This window comes from Arvicola amphibius, chromosome 6, assembly GCF_903992535.2.
Source record: "Arvicola amphibius chromosome 6, mArvAmp1.2, whole genome shotgun sequence".
NCBI classification, from domain to species: Eukaryota; Metazoa; Chordata; class Mammalia; order Rodentia; family Cricetidae; genus Arvicola; species Arvicola amphibius.
This window is the reverse complement of record NC_052052.2, coordinates 46758280-46780832: the sequence shown is the minus strand read 5'-3', so window position 1 is coordinate 46780832 and position 22553 is coordinate 46758280. Positions and strand designations below refer to the sequence as shown.

General features: G+C 44.6%; 1 protein-coding gene across 1 annotated transcript in view; it reads left to right on the top strand.

Moving 5' to 3' along the window:
* The window catches only part of Cachd1 (cache domain containing 1), a 228630-nt gene that overhangs the window by 172088 nt on the left and 33989 nt on the right, over window positions 1–22553 (top strand). The window contains exons 8-12 of the mRNA XM_038333472.2: window positions 5213–5362; window positions 9944–10177; window positions 16009–16158; window positions 16755–16878; window positions 17904–18021. Of these exons, the coding sequence (XP_038189400.1) occupies window positions 5213–5362; window positions 9944–10177; window positions 16009–16158; window positions 16755–16878; window positions 17904–18021 (776 nt within the window). The remainder of the gene's footprint in view (window positions 1–5212; window positions 5363–9943; window positions 10178–16008; window positions 16159–16754; window positions 16879–17903; window positions 18022–22553) is intronic.

Here is a 22553-nt window from a genome sequence, read left to right as displayed (position 1 = left end):
TTAAAGTCAGACTGTGCTAGAAAGTCTTGTACCTGCACACTGGCTGATGAAGTGACTATAGCAGGCATTGTTGGTGTTGGGAGATAGCATATTGGTTTTACCTTTATTTGCTTAAAACTTATAAGGTTAGTAGTTAAAATAGCTTACCTCTGTTGTTTTTATCTTATTGGAGATAGGGTCTCACGCAGCCTCAAGATATAGCCGAGGGCCACCACATGCACTTCAGAAACAATGTACATTTATGATCTTACCAGCTCCCTAGGTCACTATAGCTTAGCTGGGTCTTCTGTTCAGAGTCTCATGAGGTGGAAACTCCATGTAACCAGGACTGTAGGCTCAGCTGAGGTTCCCAGTTCTCTTGTGAGCACGTGACTTTAGTGGGAGATTCCATTTCCTTCCAAGTCTAAAACTAGGATCACTTTGCTTCTTGAAGGCCTATGAGGAAATGTCTCTTCGACTTCAGGTCCCTGGTATTGGGACCCTAAATACTGTCTTCTCACAGATTCAGAGCCACACCCCATTTTCATTTAGTCAAGTTGCTCTCGACTTAACCAGTTTTATCTTTAAGATTCACCCTCTCTCTGCCAGACAGCAGTCGGGTCACAGGAGCGACCTACTGCCATCTTCCATTGTTAGACCTATGCTACAGCTCAGGCCCAAGCACAGACGGGGAAATGAAGGACAATGAATACTCCGAAGGTGTCTTCTCATAATCTTGCCTACCAGCAAGAGCGAACACCAGCCACACACAGGCCAATATTATGGACTTAGTGTTCAGCCGTCCGCACATAGTTCCATGAGGCTAGTGGTCAGTGCTTACCTCATGAGGCAGGGAGTTCCAGTTAGTTCTTGTCAACTTTGCATAAACTAGTATTATCTAGGAAGAGGGAGCCTCATTAGAGGAATTACTTACCACCATCGGATTGACCTGTTCATGTCAGTAGGGCATTTTCTTGATTAATAATTGATGAAGCCGGCTCTCTGGAGTGGGGAGTCCCCACCCTTGGGGTAGGATCAAAGCAAGTAGAACAAGCCAGCCAGTAAGCCATGTTCCGCCATGACTTTAGTTCCTGCCTCCAGGTTCTTGCTATAAGATCCACCCTTTCCTCCGAAGTCGATCATGTTTCCCACATGAAACAACAGAAAGCAAACTAGAGATCTGACCAGGTTGTCACAGGCTCTCCCCAGAAGTGTTCTCTTTGCTCCACTCTTGAGTTATCCACCTGTCCTGAGAGTTTCTGCCCAGTATTAGTTGCTGTCTTGCTCAGATAAAGGAGGGAAGTGTTAAACTAGCAGTGGCAAACCCAGATGCCTGCAGCACTTAGGCAGCTAGAGAGGTGGTGGTGGGCATCCCCTGGAGATGCGGGGATGGTAGGGGAGCTTGCTTCAGCAGGGCAGGCGGCACCAGCATGGTTGTATCCTCTGATCTGAGAGAAGGCAGAGATCTGGATTTTTCTCTGTGAGTTGTCAAATGTTATTTTTCCTCCTACTTGAGAACTTTATTAACCCTCTTCTCACGAACCTCTTTGTACTACTCATTGGCAGCAAGCCTGGACTCATAGTAGGCTTTCTTCTTGCTTTTGTTTGTTTTGTATTTGTTTTCTTATCCTGGTAAACAAAAACATGACAAGAAGACTGGCCATCAGAAAGTTGGACAGCTATTAATAGCATAGGTCCCAGAGTGCGCAGAGATTTTTTTTTTTTTTTTTTTTTAGTTCAAATGAGATATTTTTAAAGATTGGCTTTAGTCTCCATCTTTGCTGTCTCTATTGGCAATTCAGAGGCAAAAGAACCTAACTGGGTTTAAGGATCTGCTTTAGGGATGCCTGTTGTCCCTATCATGGTGACAGGTTTTGTAGTATCGCAGACAACATGACCTAGTGGTTCAGTATATAGATTTTGAGTTTCAACTCTGCTGAACCTTTTCTGACCTTGTAAGCATGGGAGTATTGATTGAATGATGCATAATTGGTCTAACCTGTGATGTGGGTATAACAAGACCCAGGACTATTTCATAATTGTTCAGCAATGTCGGCTGTTATTACTCTGCTCCATTCCCTATGAGCCTTCTGGTCGCAGCTCATTTACAGCATGGGACCTACCCTGTAGGATTACTGTCAGGGTGACCCAAAGACAAAAGGGAAGCATCTCCCCACATCAGGACCATAAACCGAAGCCAGGCTTTGCCAGGCTTTCTAGTTTATCATTTATCTTGTACCAATCAGAACCTCAAACGTTGATCCAAAGTAGGGTTCTCTTTTTAGTCCCTTGGGAGATCCATAAGAAACACCATTACCCTTTTAGGGTGTTTCTTTAGTGTTTGGGTGTGGTTGTTTGGGAGATCATCTCATAGAAGAAGGAAAATTATTTCACATATAGATCTGATTGCATGGGCAGGACTCAATCTGAATTGCTTTTCCCCTGATATTGATTCTAATACATGCTGGTTACTTAGAGAGTTCCTGAGTCCCCAGAATTCAGTCCCCTAAAATTAGCCACCTCTAACCTTACCAGTGTTATAAATTCCCACCAGTGGGTGACTCAGGAGGGAATCCAGTGAGCAAGGAGCCAAATCAGACCAAACTCAGCAATAACTGCTGAGTGAGCACCCCAGACCGGGACGCAGATCAGTGCCGTGCTCTGCCATTTTCAGAGAAGCTTCCTCGTGCAGAAGATGGGAACAAACACAGGGACCCACAACTAGACAATGTGCAAAGGGTGAGAGACCTCGGAACATTCAGTCCTAAATGGGATGTCTTCATCATCCCTATCCAAGACACTATCTCCAATTGACATCTGCTTGTAAAAGAAAAAATAATTTTCTCTACCAGGTAGATTAAGCACTTAAGGGTAGGCCCCATGCCCAGCAGTAGATGGCTAACACAAAATTAATGGTATTTTTGTTGACTTTTTGTTTCATGGTCCTTTTGTTTGGACATTTTTTTGTCTTAATGATCTTTCTTTCTTTCTTTCTTTCTTTCTTTCTTTCTTTCTTTCTTTCTTTCTTTCTTTCTTTCTTTCTTTTTGTGGCCCTGTGACACAGCTGTGCCCTCTCTGGTGGGAAGTGGAACTGTTTTATTCTGTGGTTTGTTTGATACTTATTTTCAGTGTGAAGCTTAAATGAGATATCTCAGAGTCTAGTAAAGTGACATACAGGAATATAGTTACAACTGAGAAAATACTGACATCTGGGACTAATGTGGGAGTCTTCCTAAGACTTCAGGATTTCTATTCTTTCATCAGCCTTTTCTTCCTGATCTCCAATGAATGAATAAAGACACATTTGCAGGCAGTACATCCCAAGCATCTCAAATGGCTTGGCTAGCAGTAAAGGGTGGATATATTTGTTGTTAGCCCAACTTTACTGAATTCAGTCTGTCTTATAGCATTGATACTACATAAACTATTAATCTATGCAAAGATAGCAATGAACACTTCAGAATCTAAAATGCACATTTACAAACTGCAAGAATTGTGGATCTCTTAGGATAATGTTAATGGCAATTGTATTCGTTACATATTGCTTTGTACCACATAACCATAACACCATCACCTTTGATGCGTTCTACACAGGACTGGTCATTCCATCCCACCCACCCTCAGGATATGGCTTCCCAGGGGGGCATATGTCATGAGATGGATCATAAAGCAGCTAGACTGCCTGCCATGGTTACTCATAGCCCCAGTGAAATGCCAGCAGCGGGACCTGTAGAAATGAGGGTGTATACAAGCATGTCACTACACGGGGCCATGATTCCCTACAGCGTGTCCAAAAGCTATCTATTGACTCAAAGGCCTTTGCGTTAGAAATACAGAAGCCTAGCTCCTTTCCGTCCGTCCCTTGTTATCTTTAGTAGTTGGCAGTTCGTTTTCCCCATTCCCCATGCCATTTTCTTCCTCCCCTCTCCCCTTCTCGGCTCTCTCTGTCTGTGTGTGGACAGCACACAGACAGACTGCAGCATTCTGGACAACACAGCGATGTGCGGCCAAGCTGCAGCAGAACTGCACTCCGTGTAACCCATGCACCAGCTCTGCATGAACACTGCGCGGTGCAGCAACACCGCAGGAACTCGGGGGCACCCATGCCAGGGTCTGATGCCAGGATGCCTCCTCAGTCATTTCTTTACCTTAGTTTGGTGACACAGTCTCTCAGTGAACTTAGAGCTTGTCCCCCTGACCAGAATGGCTAAGCAGTATCCACCCGTGCTTCCCTGCCAGCCCTGGGATTCTAGTGATCTATTACCTCATCCAGCTGTTAAGTGTTGCCTTTGAAACACATTTTAACCCTTGAGCAGGCTTCCCCAGACCCCGCCACTCTTACTCTGAGTCAGTCTACGTTTGGGGAAGGTCTTCTGAGTTACAGTTAGCTCTCACTTACTCCTTGGCCTGCTTTAGAGGGTGGTTTGAATTCAAATCACAAGTCGTCTTCAGGCCAATTGAAGTAATGCACACGTGTGTATTGGGGCTTCCTCTTAACGTTCCTTCTTGTGCCATCATTGTTTGTCTACCCACTAATCCAGCTGACCAACCTTTCCTCCCAGCAGCCTTTGTGAACTTGGTACTGGTATCTGTACCGTTTTCTAGCTGTTTCTCCAAGTATACACATGAAGAGGTTACCACCTTAGCCTACATGACCCGAACACACAAAGCATACGGTAGCAGTCTGGAGCACACGGTGCTTCTACGTCCATAGTTTTACTTTGATACACTGATAAGCTTTCCAAATCCAAATGTATTGGACAGTAGTTAGGATCTGGCAAGTCATTTTCCATGTTTGCAGAACTCTAAAAGAAGCCAAGTCCCCCCCCACCCACCCCAAAGTGTGGCTCCTGTCACTAGCCCTGTGTGACTGAGGGAGGGATAAGCTGTGTTCTGAATCCTCGCTGCAGAAGCTGGGGGGATTTCCTTTTAGGCTGTCTTAAATGAACACAGCGTGGGTGCCTGGAGGAAATCTCCGCCTTTCATCTGGGAAATGTGTCAGGAGCGTCTCGCGCTGGATAAGTGAGGCCTTGCCGTCCAGAGAGCGCAGGATGGAAGGGAAAAGGAATTAGCAAGATGAAAGCCAGCACATCCATCACATGGGAAAGACGCAGGACACCAGGGGCCAGCCGGGTCCTCTGGGTGGGCAAGTCCTGGAAAACGGGAAGGAAAACGGCACAGCTCGCTCTCACCGGAATTCAAATGTAACCTCGGTTTGTGTGTTTTTGTTTAGATACAGACATGGCCATTATTTACCTGTCGGCGGGCATCACATCAAAGGACTCCTCAGAAGAAGATAAAAAGGCAACCCTCCGCGTCATCAATGAAGAAAATGGCTTTCTGAACAACTCCGTAATGATTCTTACCTATGCCCTCATGAACGGTAGGCAGTGTTTCGAGATTTCCCTTTCAGATGAAAGTTCCCTCTAGGCAGGAGCTGCTTTAAAAAGAGGGAAAAAGACTTGTGCCTGAGCTTTGATAGAGCTGTCAGGTGAGGGAGGCACTGCTCTTTCATACCCGGTGCTGGGATGCAGGACTCTGCCTAGCCAACCACAGGTTCCTGACTCTCCTCTGCTTCTGTGGTCTGGCTGAGTTTTACATCTCTCTCCTGTTTTTCAGTTCTCCTCCATATCCTAGGTCATCAGAGGTTTCGATACTATAGGGAGGTTGATGCTCATGGCTCCCGTGAATTGCAGGAAGCCATAGTGCTGGCCTAGGTTCTTTCCATTCTGCAGCATCCTGATATCCATCCAAAGACCCACACCCGAGCTTCCACCGGCTTCCTCAGCTGCCACCTGCAGATAGCAAGGACCTGCTTTGCAGGCCTGTGGAGAGGGTTAGCCTTTCTAGACCTCAAACCCTTGGAGCTGCCCTGGGGGATTGCCAGCTTTCATTAAAATGCTAGTTTCACCATTAAATGTTGGTAGATGGGTTTTAGAAAATTGGAATATTTGAAGAAACACTCCACATTCATCCTTCTGCTACCCGCCTGCCCTCCAGCTTGTGCACAGCCCTGCTGTATGCCTCTGTCGTCTGGTGCCACCATACCTATTAGTAAGTGGCCTTTCCTTCAGTGGCTCTTCCCCCTCAGGGCCTCAACCCTGAGCACTTGGGTGATGTCTTCCCTTGTGGCTGAGAGACAAAGTTTTCATCCTGTAGCCAGTCCCATGTATGAGCTCTATGAAACCCACGCCCTCCTGGGACTGGTTTAGGGACAATGATTATCAGTTTGATGTGCTAAGAATTATGCAGAGAGTGTCCCCAACATGCAAATTCTAGATATTGTCACCAGGAGTCTGTGATTCTGAATCTAGCACCTTATGGACCACCCTGAGGGAGTGCAGGCGCACCAGCCAGCTGCCACTGTCGCCGTCTCCAATCCACCGGCATAGACTCATGGCCAGACTCTTCATCTCTTTAGGCCTCAACTTTTTGTTTTTCCAGGCAACATCTCATGATGTAGCCCAGGCCAGTCTCAAACCTGAGACCCTGCTTCAGCCTCCTGAGTGCGGAGCTGGCCTGTGTGTGCCAGCTCCAGACCTCTCTTTTATCTGTGAGGTGAGAATAACAAGCTCTACTGCCCAGGGAGAGTATAAAAGCAACGGCGTGGCGTCGGTTGAAAATTAACAGAGAAGAGCTGAAGGGAAGGCTCTGAGGTCAAGAGTGATTGCTGCTCTTGCAAAGGACCTGAGTTCTGATCCCAGCACCCACAGTAGGTGGCTCCCAACACCTGTAACTCTAGTGCCAAAGGATCTAGTGCCCTCTCCTGGCTTCTGTGGCCACCTACACACATGAACCTACAGACGCACACATACATAAATAAATGAAGAATTTTAAGTTAGCGTAGAGCCTGGTGCCTAACAGATCCTGGGGAGGGGTGGCCAGTGATGATGTTTCCTGTCACACACAGCATAGCTGACAACTGAGAGCATCTCCACCATCTGGGGTCAGTCTCATTCAACAGTGTCACAGCAGGGCATCCTGATACTCATGACTCCCACTGTGTAGACGTGGGTACCCGCTCTCCCCCTCGTGTTCCCTCCTCTGTGGGCAGAGGATGTCCTCTCTCCCCTGTCCTGTCACTTTTCCAAGAGTGTGACCCTCACAAGCGTTCTGAGCAAAGGAGCCTTCCACTTAAGATGGGTGAAGACGGCTGCTTTTTGCTTGAGCGCTTACCCATCGGGGTCATTTCAGGTTGCCTGACGCTCTTCCTGCCATGACTTAACTTCTCTTTCTCATGAGTGAGAAGGGAGGAAAATGAATTTCCCTGAGCCTCTGTGGCACCCACCACCTGCATGAGCTTCCTAGTCTTCAGAGAGCTCTCTTACTAACGAGGACAGCTGAGTTAAAGGCAGGAGAGGATGGGGGAGACAGACCCACAGCCAGAAATCGCTGCTGGTGTGTGGCAGACACTGAGTCAAAGCCCCAGTTATCACCTGTCCAGAAACCAATCCTTGAGAGTCTTAACTACACTTCCATCCCCATGACAACTCCACACCTTAAACCCTCTGGCTAACTCCGTTCGCCCACCAGCTCTTCAGTTTCTCTCGCCTGTCTTACCAGATACATCTGGTCACTGCTAGTTCTTCAACTCCTGTTCCTGGGGCAGACACTGGCCCTCACTAGACCCGCCTCTAAGAGCTTACATAGTGAAGCAGGGCCATCATGAGACTTTGAAAGACATTCCCCCACTCCCTGGAACCATTTTCCTCCCTGTGGTCCTCCCATGGCTTTTGATTGCAGGTGTATGAAAGTTAGAATGAGCTAGATTATCTGAGGGATTTGGATGAGGCAGATCACCATGGTTGGAGTGACTAGAAAAATACAAAGAAGAAAGCTTAGCAACTCAGAGTTCAGTCATCAGGTTTGCAGGGAAAGCTGAAAGCTGGGAACAATAGAGACAATTCATAAATTTGTGATATAGAAATCTCTGGAAGGTTGTTGACTTTTCGTGGCCATTGCTCTCAGTGAAATAGTTGGACAGCTTACCCGGGGTTGATATTGGTGAGCAAGCCAGAAGTTTGGGAAGGAAGCTTACTGAAGGCTGGAGAACGTGACTCAAACTGGAGCATTCTGATGTCTCTGTGTCTGTCTCTCGCCATCTCTCAGTTCACTCCAGAAAACTTGATATTTTTTTTGGCATCTTTAATTTATGAGCACCCAGCAGAGAGGACTCTGGGAAATGTGGTTTCTAGCATGCCCATCTTGGTGGATTTACTATCCTGTGTGTTTACTAATCTGACATGGGTTGGTCAAAAATTGCCGATAGTGTCGCCAGCCTAACCCTCCATCCCACGCTGTCTTGCCGGACCTAGCAAATATTCAGGTTGGTCACTTGTTAACACTTTGGGAGTGGAGCAGTACTGGACAAAGAAGAAATACATCTAGTGCCCAAGTTGTCTGCTTTCATCATTTTACCTCTGCCGGCTTCTCTTGAGATGAGGGCAGAGATCAGCCATGTCTTTTAATCTAAAAGAGACCCCCTCACCCCTTAACCAGTCTATGCCAAGCAAAGGGAACCGTGATCTGGTTCTCAAATGATTTGCCCCAGGAACTTATGTCTTTCTTATCACCTTGAAGGTGTAGAGTGAAATTCAAGTTTGTCTAGATATAATGTCTTTAAAAGAAATCAACCAGTCATGGTGGCACATGCCTTTAAGCCCAGCTCTCAGCAGGCAGAGGCAGAGACATCTCTGAGTTGAAGGCCAGCCTTGGTCTACACAGTCAGAGTTACATAGTAAGGCCCTTTCTCCGGGGGAAAAAAAGAATAATTATAGATGGTATGTTAGATTTTGCTGCTAGTTAGTAACTAAAAATAAACTTTGAATGTTAGAAATACACTCACTCCATAGATGAAAACAGCGTGGCATATTTATAGTAGGTGATCCGTGAACCCTTTGGGTTCTTTTAACAATGAAATAAATAGTTCATAGTTTGCTGTCTAAATCTTCAAGAGCAGGAGACAGAATCTCCTGGAAGGGCAGTGGTAGAGTCTCACCAACAACTGAAAGCTCTTGAACTTGTTTACAGTGGTGCCCATGTGAGATCAGTTACTAATCCTTTTGACTGCATGCCAACAATAACAAACTAAAAAAAACTGGTTTATTAAATTTATTTTTGTACTATGGAACACAGATGTTGTAGAACAATACATCCCACTATGCCTAAATCTTTTCACAAAGTTTTCAATACCCCATAAATATAAAAGATACACATTAAATAAATCAAATTTAGTATTATCCTAACAATATCAAGCATAAAGACATCTGTAATTAAATGAGCTTGAAGAAGAGGGTTTAGAAGCATTGCTAAATGCAGGCCATAATTCTTTCATTTAGTTTCTTGAGTTTTTGGCAAGTGGTTTTACAGGCAAAGCAGGGATGAAATGGTAAAGGCCTTAAAGCTCTCTCCAAAGGTCATCCACTGCTGTAAATTAAATGCAGACTTGTTAGCTATTACTTTTGCTTTCAGATATTGAGTGCAGCAAAGCATTTAAATCTTATTATAATTAAATGTTTAGGACGAGCACATCCTTCGTTTCCCATGTGGTTTTCATCACTGCCTTTTGAAGAATCCCTTTGTGCTTTTGACTGAAGAAATTCCCTGTTTTGGCTTTTGGGTTGCAGTGGGAACTGGTATCTTCCTGGGTCCGTAGACAGTATCCCCACAAAGACCCCTTGGACATTCAATACGTCATCTGTTTGGTTTTGGGTTTTGTTTTTTCAAGACAGGGTCTCCCTATGTAGCTCTGGCTGTCCTGGAAGTCACTATGTAGATGAAGCTTGTCTTGATAATCCCAGCACACCCCGCCCTTACCCTCCCGCCCTCACCCCCACCTCCAAGTGCTGGGATTCAAGGCCTGCACCACCACGCCCTGTGCAAGACTTCATTTGTATCCATAGTGTATCTAAATGGCAAACTGCTGCCTAACAATAACCAAGTTTTCCCTTGTTTTTGATTACAGATGGGGTGACTGGTTTGAAGGAGTTGGCGTTCCTTAGGGATCTGGCTGAACAGAACTCTGGGAAGTATGGCATCCCAGACCGGACAGCCTTGCCCGTGATTAAGGGCAGCATGATGGTGCTGAACCAGCTCAGCAACTTGGAGACCACAGTTGGCAGGTTCTACACCAACCTCCCCAACCGGATGATTGACGAGGCCGTCTTCAGCCTCCCCTTCTCTGACGAGATGGGGGATGGTAAGTGTCATGAGAATGTCCTACTATGGAAGAGGAAAGGAAGGAGCAGGCAGAAAGGCGCACCCCTCCTGCTCCAACCCCACAAGGACAGATGCCTGCCACCTAACCTACAACGTGCCGTAACGCGTAAACCCAGTGCTGCTTCCTCCCTGCTCCAGCCTCAAAGGATGTAACAGGATAGTTTTGGATGCAGCTTCCTGAGGAAGGTCCCTTAGTGAGTGGCACTAAAGCATTGCTGTGCATCACAGTGCGCAGGGAAACACAAAGAACTGGGTGGGTTCTTAGATCCCACACTCCTTAAGTCCTTGTCCTTAGTAGTGCATGTCACCTCATTAATTCTCCATCTTGGCCATCTTCCAGAAGGGATAATAAATCAGTGAGTTTCTTAGGATGGATTCATACACATACATGAATATATACAGATTAAGATGGACACCTGCACGTATAATATACACGCATACATATCTCCAGTGGCTGGCATACCACCCAATTATGAGTGCTGTTCATTTCCCTTTTTTAATAACACCATTTTCCTTTGCTCTTATCTACACCATCTTCCTGATGCCACAAGTACCCAGAACACAATGTTGAGCAAAGTGGTTTAATGGTCACGTGATTCAGTCACCTGACCTAGGAAATGGGAATCCCTTTTGTCCAGGTGATCATGAATAGTAATAGCAGTAATGTATATCTATACAATATGCCTGGCCAATAGTAGGTTGCTTCTCAGGAAAAATAATTTTTTTAATCTTCACTTTTTTAATTTTTTTTTAAATTTCAAAGATTTTATTTCTATGAGTGTTTTGCTTGCATACATGTCTACAGCCTGAACATTCTGGAACTAGAGTGATAAACTTTATTGTGAGTTGCCATGTGAGTGTTGAGAATTGATCGTGGGTCCTCTGCAAGAACAAGTACTTTTAACCACTAAGCCATCTTTCCAGGCCCTGTTTCTCTCTCTCCCATTTCTCTCTCTCCTATTTCTCTCTCCCATTTCTCTCTCTCCTATTTCTCTCTCTCTCTCTCTCTCTCTCTCTCTCTCTCTCTCTCTCCCTCCCTCCCTCCCTCCTTCCCTCTCTCCCTCTCATTCCTTCTTTCTTTCTTTTTTCCAAGTCAGGGTTTCTCTATATAGCCCTGCCTGTCTTAAAACTTGCTCTGTAGACCAGGCTAGCCTCAGACTCAGAGATTCTCCTGCCTCTGCCTCCTGAGTGCTGGGATTAAAGGCATGTGCCACCACACTTGGCTTAATCTTCATTTTCCTACCCCGCCTTTCTTCCACATTTTTGATGAAGATGGTTGGAAGAGGCAGAGAATCACTAAGCAGACAGATGGCATTCCAAACCCGGGTCTGCTGTTCCTGTTGTCACAGGTGCAGCTGCAAATAGTCACAGAAAACTCACTTGCAAGACAGGAAGGCTACAGAGAGATTTCCTAGAGGCAGGGAGCATGCTCTCTTGATTTATTGTATTCTGTGCATATATGTTTGTGTGTGTGTGTGTGTGCATGTGTGTAGGGTGTACTCCTTTGTGAGTGCCGTGTGTGCACAGAAACCAGAGGTGCATATCGGGTGTCTTCCTCAGTTCTCTCCATGCCCCACCCCAACCCCTAGTTTCTCACTGAACCTAGAGTTGACCAATATGTCTAGACTGGCTGGCCAGCATCCCCAGGATCTGCAGCTCCAGCACTAAGATTTCAGCTGCTTGTCATGACACTGTCCTTCCAGGGCGCTGAGGAGTCAGATTCGGGTCCTCATGCTCATGCGTCAAGCACTTTACTGGAGGAGGCATCTCTCCAGCCCAGCGTATTCTTTTTCTAAAACAGAAGCATAGGAGCTGCTATTTCTATCCTTTGCTTTTGCTCTGAAGGGGTCCACATGTGTGTAATCTAGGGCAGGGCTTCAAACCTTCCTGATACTGCGAATACAGCTCCCCATGTTGTGGTGTCCCCAACCATAAAATTATTTTTGTTGATACTTCATAACTGTAATTTTGCTACTGTTAAGAATCACATTGTGACTATCTATGTCTTCCGCTGGTCTTAGGTGACCCCTGTCAAAGGGTCATTCAACCCCCAAGGGGATCACAACCCATAGGTTGAAAACCAATTGTCTAGGAACTCCTACCTTTGGATTAGGCTAGTCCTCTTGATAGTGACAGAAACTTAAATATATATATATATATATATATATATATATATATATATATATATAATATACACCAAGTGATGTTCCACACAATGGAGGGGCAAGGTACACAAACCCCCTCAGTAAAATTTTGCTGATAAGAGACTGAGCAAGAAATCCTGTCCATACTGTGCAAAAAGAATAAAGACAGATGTGGAAATGCAATCCTTAAGGAACCCAGTGAAATAAGTCAATTAGCTTACTAATACCAAGAAGGTAGAGTGCCTGCCCCCCCCCCCAAAAAAAATCTGCACCTTCCATGAAAATCTTGAGCCACCTGCTTGTTGATGTCATCCAGATGTGAATCTGCAGGTCTTATTTCATGAAGCCTGTACAGTGGATGTCAGTCATTGGTTTGCACATCTGGTGAATTTCCGTAGCGGTGTGTCACTTCTGTCGTGCTTTCAGTTCCTACTCCTGAAAAACCACTCTAGATCGACTATCGTTTGATGAATATCATAGGGTGTGTGTGTGTGTGTGTGTGTGTGTGTGTGTGTGTGTGTGTGTGATATGTGTATGTATTTGCTGAACATGCATTTCTTTAAAAGAAAACAAAAAACAAAAACCTTGCCTGTATGTTTGAGGTTCAAGTAGAGAGGGTAGTGTTTGGAGATTCTGTCATTGTAAACATAGCTTAACATACTTCATTTGCCACTTTGGGATCCAGAGTCTTCTATCCAGAGGCTGGGAAATGACCCAGCAAAGTGCTTACCTGAGTTCAGGTCCCCTAGAACTCATGTACAATGCCAGGAATGTGAAGTCGAATCTATAACCTTTGTACTGGTGTAAGCAGAGTCAAGCAGCTCCCTGGCTGGCTAATCTAGCCGAATCAGTGAGCTCCCGGTTCTGTGAAAGACCTTGTCTCAGTTGTGCAACTGAGAAAGATACCTGACATTAACCTTGACTTCTGAGTGAGTACATGTGTACACATGTGTACAATCACCCAAACAGGTACACGCACGCGCACATGCACACACAGACCAATTAATTGGTAACTGATTTAATACAAAGAGTGTCCTGTAGAAACTAATAATGGAAAAGTAAATGTTAGGCTCATTTCTTTTCTTTAATTTGTTTTTGTAAAAAAAAAAAAAAAAAAAAAAACTGTTTTTATTCGTTATATATACCAATCCAAGTTCCTATTCCCTCCCCTCCTCTCATTCCTTCCACCTAACCCCCCATCACCCATTCACTCCTCAGAGAGGGTAAGGCACAATGCTTTGGAGAATGTTCAAGACCCTCCCTACTATATCTAGGCTGAGCAAGGTATCCATCCAAAGAGAACAGGTTTCCAAAAAGCCAGTACAAGCAGTAGCGATAAATCCTGGTGCCACTGCCAGTGGCCCCTCAGTCTGCCCCAGCCACACAACTGTCACCACATTCAGAGGGACTAGTTTGGTCCTTTGCTGGTTCCTTCCTTGTCCGGCTGCAGTTGGTGATAAGGCTCCTTTTTTTTTTTTTTTTTTTTTTTTTTTTTTTTTTTTTTTTTTTTTTGGTTTTTCGAGACAGGGTTTCTCTGTGGCTTTGGAGCCTGTCCTGGAACTAGCTCTTTGTAGACCAGGCTGGTCTCGAACTCACAGAGATCCGCCTGCCTCTGCCTCCCGAGTGCTGGGATTAAAGGCGTGCGCCACCACCGCCCGGCGATAAGGCTCCTTTTTAAGACAGTTTTTTTTTCATCATAGCCGGAGAGGTTAGAATGCTTTTGCATCTCGGTCACGGAGCATTGCTGTTGTTCTTTACTGGTGTGTGAAAATGACTGTGTCTTAGACAAAAGCCCAGGGAATATGGCCTATGTTGGGACCTTTGTCTCTATACTAGCCCTCACGATGCTGCTTCTACCATACATAACCCTTTTGTCCAAGGAGGCCTGAACCCAAACCTCCTGTGAAGTGCAATGTCAAGACTGTTTTCAGTATCTGTTGTTGCTGAGAAGCATTTTTAATGTGAGCTGAATAGAGGGCACTGGGAAGATCAGAAGAGACCTCCTACCCCTATAGAATGACCTTTTACAAACTCTTCCAGGGTCGTGTCTCCTTCTTCCTGCTAACTGATACAGTTAGTTGGTCTCGGCAACCGCAGCAATTCAACATACCTGGAGTATCGTCATCACCCACAATTCTCTGTTTAGCAGTCCATTCTTCTTCGTAGACACCTTTAAGACACCTTCCAAATCCTTTTCCAAAATGTTCTAGAAGGGATTTGTGATAGGCCCCTGGAGAGTGAACATGTTTCCAGGTACAGGAAAGTACAAGAGAGAGAAAAGCACATCGTTCTTATGTTTTGAGATTTCTGTGGAGCCCCGAGATTGCAGCATGGCTAGAGATCAGAGCCATCGCCTTGTCTCAGCTTTGTGAAGCCATCAATTGAAGCAGCGTGACTTCCTCTGCCTCGCGGTGGAGGCAGGACAGTTTGGTGCCCGCCTGCTCCACTGCACACCCTGACTCTCCTGGACACGTTCCTCCTGCGTGTTCTTCCCTTTCCCTAAATATCCTGTTGTTTCATGCATCCTGTGGGCTAAGTATGATTTGTATATTTGAACATTTGTTTCTGGAAAGGAAGTAGGAAAGAATGGGTATCTGAAAGGATATGGCTGACAAAGTCTACAGCGTGGGGACTGGCCTCCATGGCTAGAAAGGCATTCCTATGGGAATTTCATTTATTTCAACTACTCAAGAGTTCCACGTGATCAGTTTCTGTGCCTTTCTAACTCTTCCCCTCCCCCCGCCCCCCCCCCCCCCCCCCCCCCCCCCCCCCCCCCCCCCCCCCCCCCCGGTCTTCAGGGTTTTCGATACATTAATGAGTTGTAGTGTCTGTGTTTTTTAAAAATCCCTTCCCCCAAATGTCTTGGTCCAGCATCCCCTAGAAATCAGTAAAACAGGTCCTCTCCTCTGTGTCCTGTCATCATGGGCGGGTGACGGAGATTATGTCCAGTGTCACACGTATGTACAAAAGGAGTACAGCTGGAATGGAACTCAATTTTTCAGACTCCTTATCCAGTGGGTTTTTTGTTTGTCGTTTGTTTTCGCGTTTGTTTGTTTGTTTGTTTGTTTTGACATGCTGCTGAGCCTTCCCACTTCACACGGATTTGGCACTGTACTGTTTTCTGTTGATCCCAAGTGTGTTAGTCAGGGTTCCTATTCTTGTGAGGAGACGCCAGGGCTACTCTTCCAAAGGGAAACATTTCCAAAGGTTTTATCCATTATCATCATAACAGCGGGCATGGCGGCAACAGGAAGTGAACTGAGACACTGAGCATAGGAAAGTCTCAAAGCCCACCCCCGCACTTCCTCCAGCAAGGCCACACCCACTCCAGCAAAGCCACACCTCCTAACAGTGCCACTCCCTATGAAATTATGAGGGCCAGTTACATTCAAACTACCACACCACATATTGTGGCTTAGATAGGAAGGTTGGAGGTGCTGTGGGGGGGGGGGGCAGGGAGATCACCCCTGTTTAAATTAACTGCGGCATCCCAAAGGACCCTCTTCCCTTCCTTTGTCTCACTTTCCATACAGGCTGCAAGGGCAGTGGTCAGGACCTGGATCACAGGACCTGAGACCACTATCAGCCCTCATGCTTCCCCTGAGCACGGCCCCTGCCTTGGTCCAACGTTTCTGTGCAATCCTTTGGTTCTGTTTTTAACCCGCAGGTTTGATCATGACTGTGAGTAAACCCTGTTACTTTGGAAACCTCCTCCTGGGGATCGTAGGTGTGGACGTGAATCTGGCTTACATTCTTGAAGACGTGACGTATTACCAAGACTCTTTGGCTTCCTATACTTTTCTCATAGATGACAAAGGTAAGAAAGAACACTTTCTTTTGCAACTTAAAAAAAATAGTCTGTGGATATTTTTGTACTAATAAAGTAAAATAAAGACGGTTTTCAGGGAAGTTTTGCCACTGGGATCGCGGGGCAGTGGAGATGGATCATGGAGACGGTAGAGAGAATTCACAATCCATGAGCTCACGCCCTGCTGGCTTGTGAGATCGTAGGTTTTTAATAACATCGAGAAGTTAGATTTGGGGTGAATAATGCCTAGAATGGGGTTTAAATCACTTTTTGTTAGTATCCTTATCTTTAGACTCCCTGGCAGGAAGGTTTCTATATAACATTTAATAACATTTAATAAAACGAAAACCAGAAAAACAAATGCCACCTAAATAGCCTCAATTAGACATATGTTCCGTAATTTAAGAGTTCTTTCAACACTTAAGGAGTTTTATGAGAGCTCACATAAAACGGTTGAGGTTTTATTGGACTGCTAAGGTACAGATGAGGTTTTGAGCACTGGGCAGCCATCCCAGACGGTCCACAGTTCAGACCAGTAATGGGCACGTTGCTTAGAACCAGCAGCCGGCATTTCCCTCCTGACATGTCTTGTTCTGTGATTTCAGGGTATACACTTATGCATCCGTCTCTTACCAGGCCATACTTACTCTCAGAACCCCCCCTCCATACCGACATCATACACTACGAAAATATCCCCAAGTTTGAATTGGTTCGGCAAAATATCCTAAGGTAAGAAAGAGGTTGAGGGTTACAGGATTTTCTGTGTTTTGAGAGGAGGACCTTTTGCAATCAAATATGAGTGTTTGCCATAGAATATAAGACTAGCATACAAATTATTTTCTTGTTACCAAAAGTTTTCTGAGTAAGTTTTGAATAATGATAGGAACCAAGGGCTGGGAGGTGGCTCCGTAGGCAAAAGTGCTTACCATGCAGATTTGGCAATCCAAGTTTGATCCCCAAAACCACGTAAAAGTAGGAGAGAATTGACTCCATAGTTGTCCTCTAATCTACATACTTGCACCATGGTAACCACACACACACACATGCACACACACGCGCGCGCGCACACACATATTGTGGATACATATACAATAACAATAAATAAAATTAAATTACAAAACAGTTTTTAAAGAAGGGTAGGCAGGATTTTCCTTGCTTGTTGTAACAGGGAAAGTCTCTCAAAATTATTTGGAGGCAATGTCTGGTCAATCAAGTTCTACCTTACCATTGAGTTTAATTGTAAAATAAGGCGTGTGTTAACTCACGTCCAGAAAATACTCTGCGTAGACCAAACTGAGATGTGTTGGCAAAATAAAAGGTTGAGGTGAGGACCGGTAAATGGGTTGTCAGTGTCGTGTCCAGCAGCAAGGTTTGTGCCGCGCTCTCTTAAGATAAAGATAGGTTGGATGTTTTCCAACTGTGATATGTTATTTTGCCAGATGGTAACCTATGGAGAAATGAATCTTTGTGCTCATTGGTTGAAAATTAATAAGTGAGTGATTTGAGACAAGTCAGTCTCTGGAAAGAATTAGCTTTGGGGGCAGGGTAGAGGCGAAGGATGGCGTTTAATGCAGAGTTGACATAGCGCGTTCCCACAACTGAAAACTCTCACATCACGGCTTTCAAAGGGGATGAGTTTCAGTGCTGTTCAGGAGCAGGGGGTGGCCACTAACGCACAGCTTCTCACTTGCCTTTAATTAAGTGCTTAATTTTTCTTTCTCGCCTGAGGCATTTAATTCTGGTTTTCCACACAGCCTCCCTCTAGGCAGCCGGATTATCACGGTCCCTGTGAACTCGTCTCTGTCTTGGCACATAAACAAGCTGAGGGAGACTGGAAAGGAGGCCTACAACGTGAGCTATGCCTGGAAGATGGTGAGTGGAAGGGAGTCGTTTGGATTTGGCGGCCCGTGAAGTCCAGTTCAATGCTCTTCTCCCAGCAACCCTGGAGAACCTGGGTCAGACTATGTGACTAGTCCGATTTGAAGGGACTGGGAAAGAAGACATTCCACAGATGGTTCATATTTTTCCCCCTTTCTTGTTTATAAAACCAGTAATTGTTCATGACAAAGAGATCAAATCATATAAAAGGATATAAAGGGGAGAAAACAGATCCGCTCCTTCCTGCCCTTGACCCATTTCCCATCAGTAACCACTTCAACCCGTTTCCAGAATTTTTTCTGCACAAACAAGTCTCTCTGTGTACACATGCATGAGGTGCATTAGTGACTGTGTGGGTTCACATAGATAGACTGAAGCTCTTTAAATGATTTTTTTTAAAGCTTCATTTATCTATTTGTACATGAGTGGGCACATGATGGCCCAAGGACAGTTTGGGCAAGCTAGTTCTCTCTTTCCACCAGGATAGCCCATGGGGCATCACAGGACCTGCTGAGCTAGCTACTGAGCTCATTATTTTAAAATATAGATCATCCCAGCAGTTTATTTGGTCTTATTTTTTATTGATGTTGTTTTATAATTTGAACACAGATTGTGGAAATTAGGAGTTTAAAAGGAAGATATAAAAACATAAATGCCCTCTGAGATGCTCCAAAGAAATGAGGCCTTAGGTTAGAGTTTGGGGTGTCTATCCTCAGCATAAGTGGATTGGCAGTATAGCCATGACTAGGGCACTCACGGCTGCTTTGTGCTATGAGCCCTGCTCAGACACTGGGCCTCAGGATCATAGAGAAACAGAGAACACATACTGTTTCTCTCCTTTCCTTTCTCAAATGGCAAAACAGTATTGTTATAAGACCCAAGGTTCTATAACCAAAAGGATGGATGTTCATTTTTGTCCCCAAAGTTTAATTACTGAACTTAAAAATACAGTCATGCTTGCTAGAAGGAGGTGTCTGATGCTCAGTCTGTTGTTCCTTTGTTCCTTTAAGAACTTCTCATTGGTCATTTAGTGCACGTAAGAGGGATAAATAAGAGTGGTACAGGGAGCTGGAGAGATGGCTCAGAGGCTAAGAGCACTAGCTGTTCTTCCAGGGGTCTTGAGTTCAATCCCCAGGAACCACACTGTGGCTCACAACTTTTATAATGAGATCTAGTGCCCTCTTCTGGTGTGCAGACATACATGCAGACAGAACATAGTATACATAATAAATCTTTTTTTCAAAAAGGAAGTGATAAACAGGTAGAGAGATGGCTCAGCAGGTGAGAGCAGGAACAACTCTTGAAAATGTCCTAAGTATAATTCCCAGCATCCACTCTGGACAGCTTGCAATTGCTTGTAACTCACCTGCGAATAACCCCCCCCCACACACACACACACACACACATACACACACTTAAATATTCAACATAAAACCAGGCTTTGGTGTTTGAATTCAGAGATTCCTTTCTTCTAGCATATTTTCTAGTACATTCTGATAAAAAGCTTTTCAGTTACATCCTGAATGCTATCTGCATTAATAATTGTTGATATTTTCAAAAGAAATGCCAGTATCTGTGTGGCCTTTGGGCGGTGAACAGAACTTGGTGTCTGTTCTGTTTTTGGAAAGAATTTCTCTTTCCATGTTGGTAAATCCTGAGCTGTATCCTGAGTTCTATAATTCAGGCAATCACATCAGGGAGATGCATTGCCGCTCTCAGAGAGCTAAATTTGTCACAACAGGTGAAAAACTAAGAAGGTAAAATGTTATTCAAAGCAAAGGAAGCTTTTGACCCAGCAGTGAGGAAAAATATCCCTAAGCTTCTTTATTTGGGTTGGGGTTTAGCTATTCACCTTGTCCCAAGGGGTAAAATGGATCATTCTACTAATCTAAGAAGAGTCAGCGGTTACTGAGAAAAATTTAGCCAAATAGCTTAGCATCCACAGACATGGCAGACTGATGAATTCTTTTACCGAATTTGTCTGAATATAACTTGAGATTAAGTTAGCACTTTGAAGAGATGGCTCTTCATAGTTAACCCAGATACTTTTGGAACTTGGGTATTTTTCTCTTACTGAATAAGCTACAGTCTATAAAGTCAGGTTCCAGTTATTCCAATAGGGTTCCCTTTTTGGGGTCAGTGGAAACTTGCAGCATAAGAAAAACTCAACTTCAAGGACGCCTATGTCAGACTGAGCAGTGAGGGAAGAGTGGATGCCATTTAGAGAACGCCATCAACTTTCTAATTCAGGGCATGAGGGAAGAGGATTAAATTTGCTAATCTAATTGAGGATGTTTGCCAGCCGTACTTGAAAGCAATTCCAGGAAGATGTAAATTGCTTCTGTTTAAAGATTCTGAAACCGTTCTCACAGACCCTGAGTTTAATTTAACTCTAACCTGCCTGATTTAAAATTTCTCCATCACTACATCATCGGAGCCCTTTTATATGAGGCATCATTGATTTTTAGTTCTAATATAGTTGTCTCCCTCTCTGATTAATTTACAAGCCATCTTTTAAATGGACTCTTTGGGGTTGAGCCATCTGTCAACCAGGTGTGGTGGCACACCAGTCTACCTGGGTCAATGTTTCTGTTCAGGAGAGGCGGGAAAGCGCTTGTTGTGTAACAAGGATGTCTTGAGTTGGAATTACAGCATCCTATGAATCCAGGTGTGCATCTCTAACCCCAGCACTGTGGGAGACAGGAGAACACCCAAAACTAGGCAAGCTAGTTTCAAATCAGCAAATTTCAAGGTCACTGAGAGATCCTGTCTCAAGAATTAGAGAAGTGACCGAGGAAGGCATTCCAACGTCAGCAACCTCTGATCTCTACATATGCCTTTGAGCACAGTCTCACTCTCTTAAAGGCATGCATACACCACACATGTGTATGTGAGCACACACACACACATACCCATAATAATAAACAGGCTCTTTACATCTTGCAATATATCAGACTTACACGCTTATGCACTGTTTAATGACAGCCCAAGAAAAACATCACGACATCATTGTGTGTGGATATTGTTGACTTACACAAACCTCCATGCTATGGGTCAGTCAACTATACCCGAATGCTTGATGCAGTCAATAACACAGCACACTGTTTTTGCAGTAGGTATTTGTATAGGTAGAAATACATAGCCTAAAATAATGATTATGGTAAAGTGAAGACATAAAGTGGAATGCAGTTCTTCCTTGCAGTGCTGCAGCTGATAGGCTGTGCTGCACATTTATGTGGCCGACAGACAGCACGCTAGGTTACCTCACCCAGGCGGCACCATGAATCATGAGTTGCATTGTGATCTTACAGTGGCATCCGGAGATAACAGGCATTTTGTTGCTCCATTCTAGTATGATGGGGCCACCACTGTTGGTGGCAAGTCAGTCACTGGCTTGTAAAGCTTGGGAAGACATTTTCCTTACTAAATTTTGTTCAAACGCCCATTCCTAAGAGACAGCAGTTCTGAAAATACATAGAGTTTATTGTAGACAACAACAGCACCCGCCTATCCTGGAACAAAAACGTTGACCCAGCTAGACTGGGCAAGAGTATCATAGAACTGGTGCTTCCTGTGAGTTTAAACAGTGATGGTGCTCATTTCAAATCTGTGGGGGAGACAGTCTTTCTTTGTTGGGGATGAAGTAAATATGCTGAATTCTATTGTAGCAGGAATAACAAAAGCCCAGAGACAGGTGTTGGGGTTCAGGCTGAAGATCAGAAAAGCAAAACAGCCAACCTCTAGAGAAAGTGACTGCAGACTGAACCCCGAGCCTCTGTTTCCTCCCATCTTATGCTGGGATCAAAGGCATGTGACTCCCTAGTACTGGGATTAAAGGTGTGAACCACCACCACCTGGATCTGTTTCTGTATTGATTTAGTGTAGCCTAGGGTGGCCTTGAATTCACAAGAGATCCATCTGCCTCTATCTCCCAAATCCACTGCCTGGCTGCTAGTGGTTTAGTTTTACCTGCTTATCTTCAGGCAAGCTTTATTTATTAAAACATAAAAAAGAATCACTATATTTTGTAATGACTTCTCCTGAGTCCTTCTCTTAGTGAGGACCTCACAATTGATTTAGAACAGTCAACTCCCAGAATGCTTCTAAAAAAACCAATAATGCTTTTTTTTTTCTCCTAAGGCTAGGGCAAACAAGTCAGTGAGCCACACCCCAGGCCCCACTTGTGCATTTGAAATGCACTTCAAGCAGAGTAGAAATAAACATTGTACACACACATAGACATACACACAGAGACACACACGCTTGCGCCTGTCCATTAGCCTATCTAAACCTGACAAACCAGGGTCACAGTTCCCAGGGGCCTCTTATTTGGTCTACTTTTGAGCTGTAGGATGCTGTGTTACACACAAGCTCCTTTCCACAAGAAAGGAAAACAAAAAAATCTCTGGTAAACATATCGTTCATGCAAGTTCATCCGATATTGCATTAACACCCTCCCAGAGAGAAGCCAGACATCAGAAAATAATGTATGCAATGGAGCCTTCATTTTCTGTGTTAGGAATTCC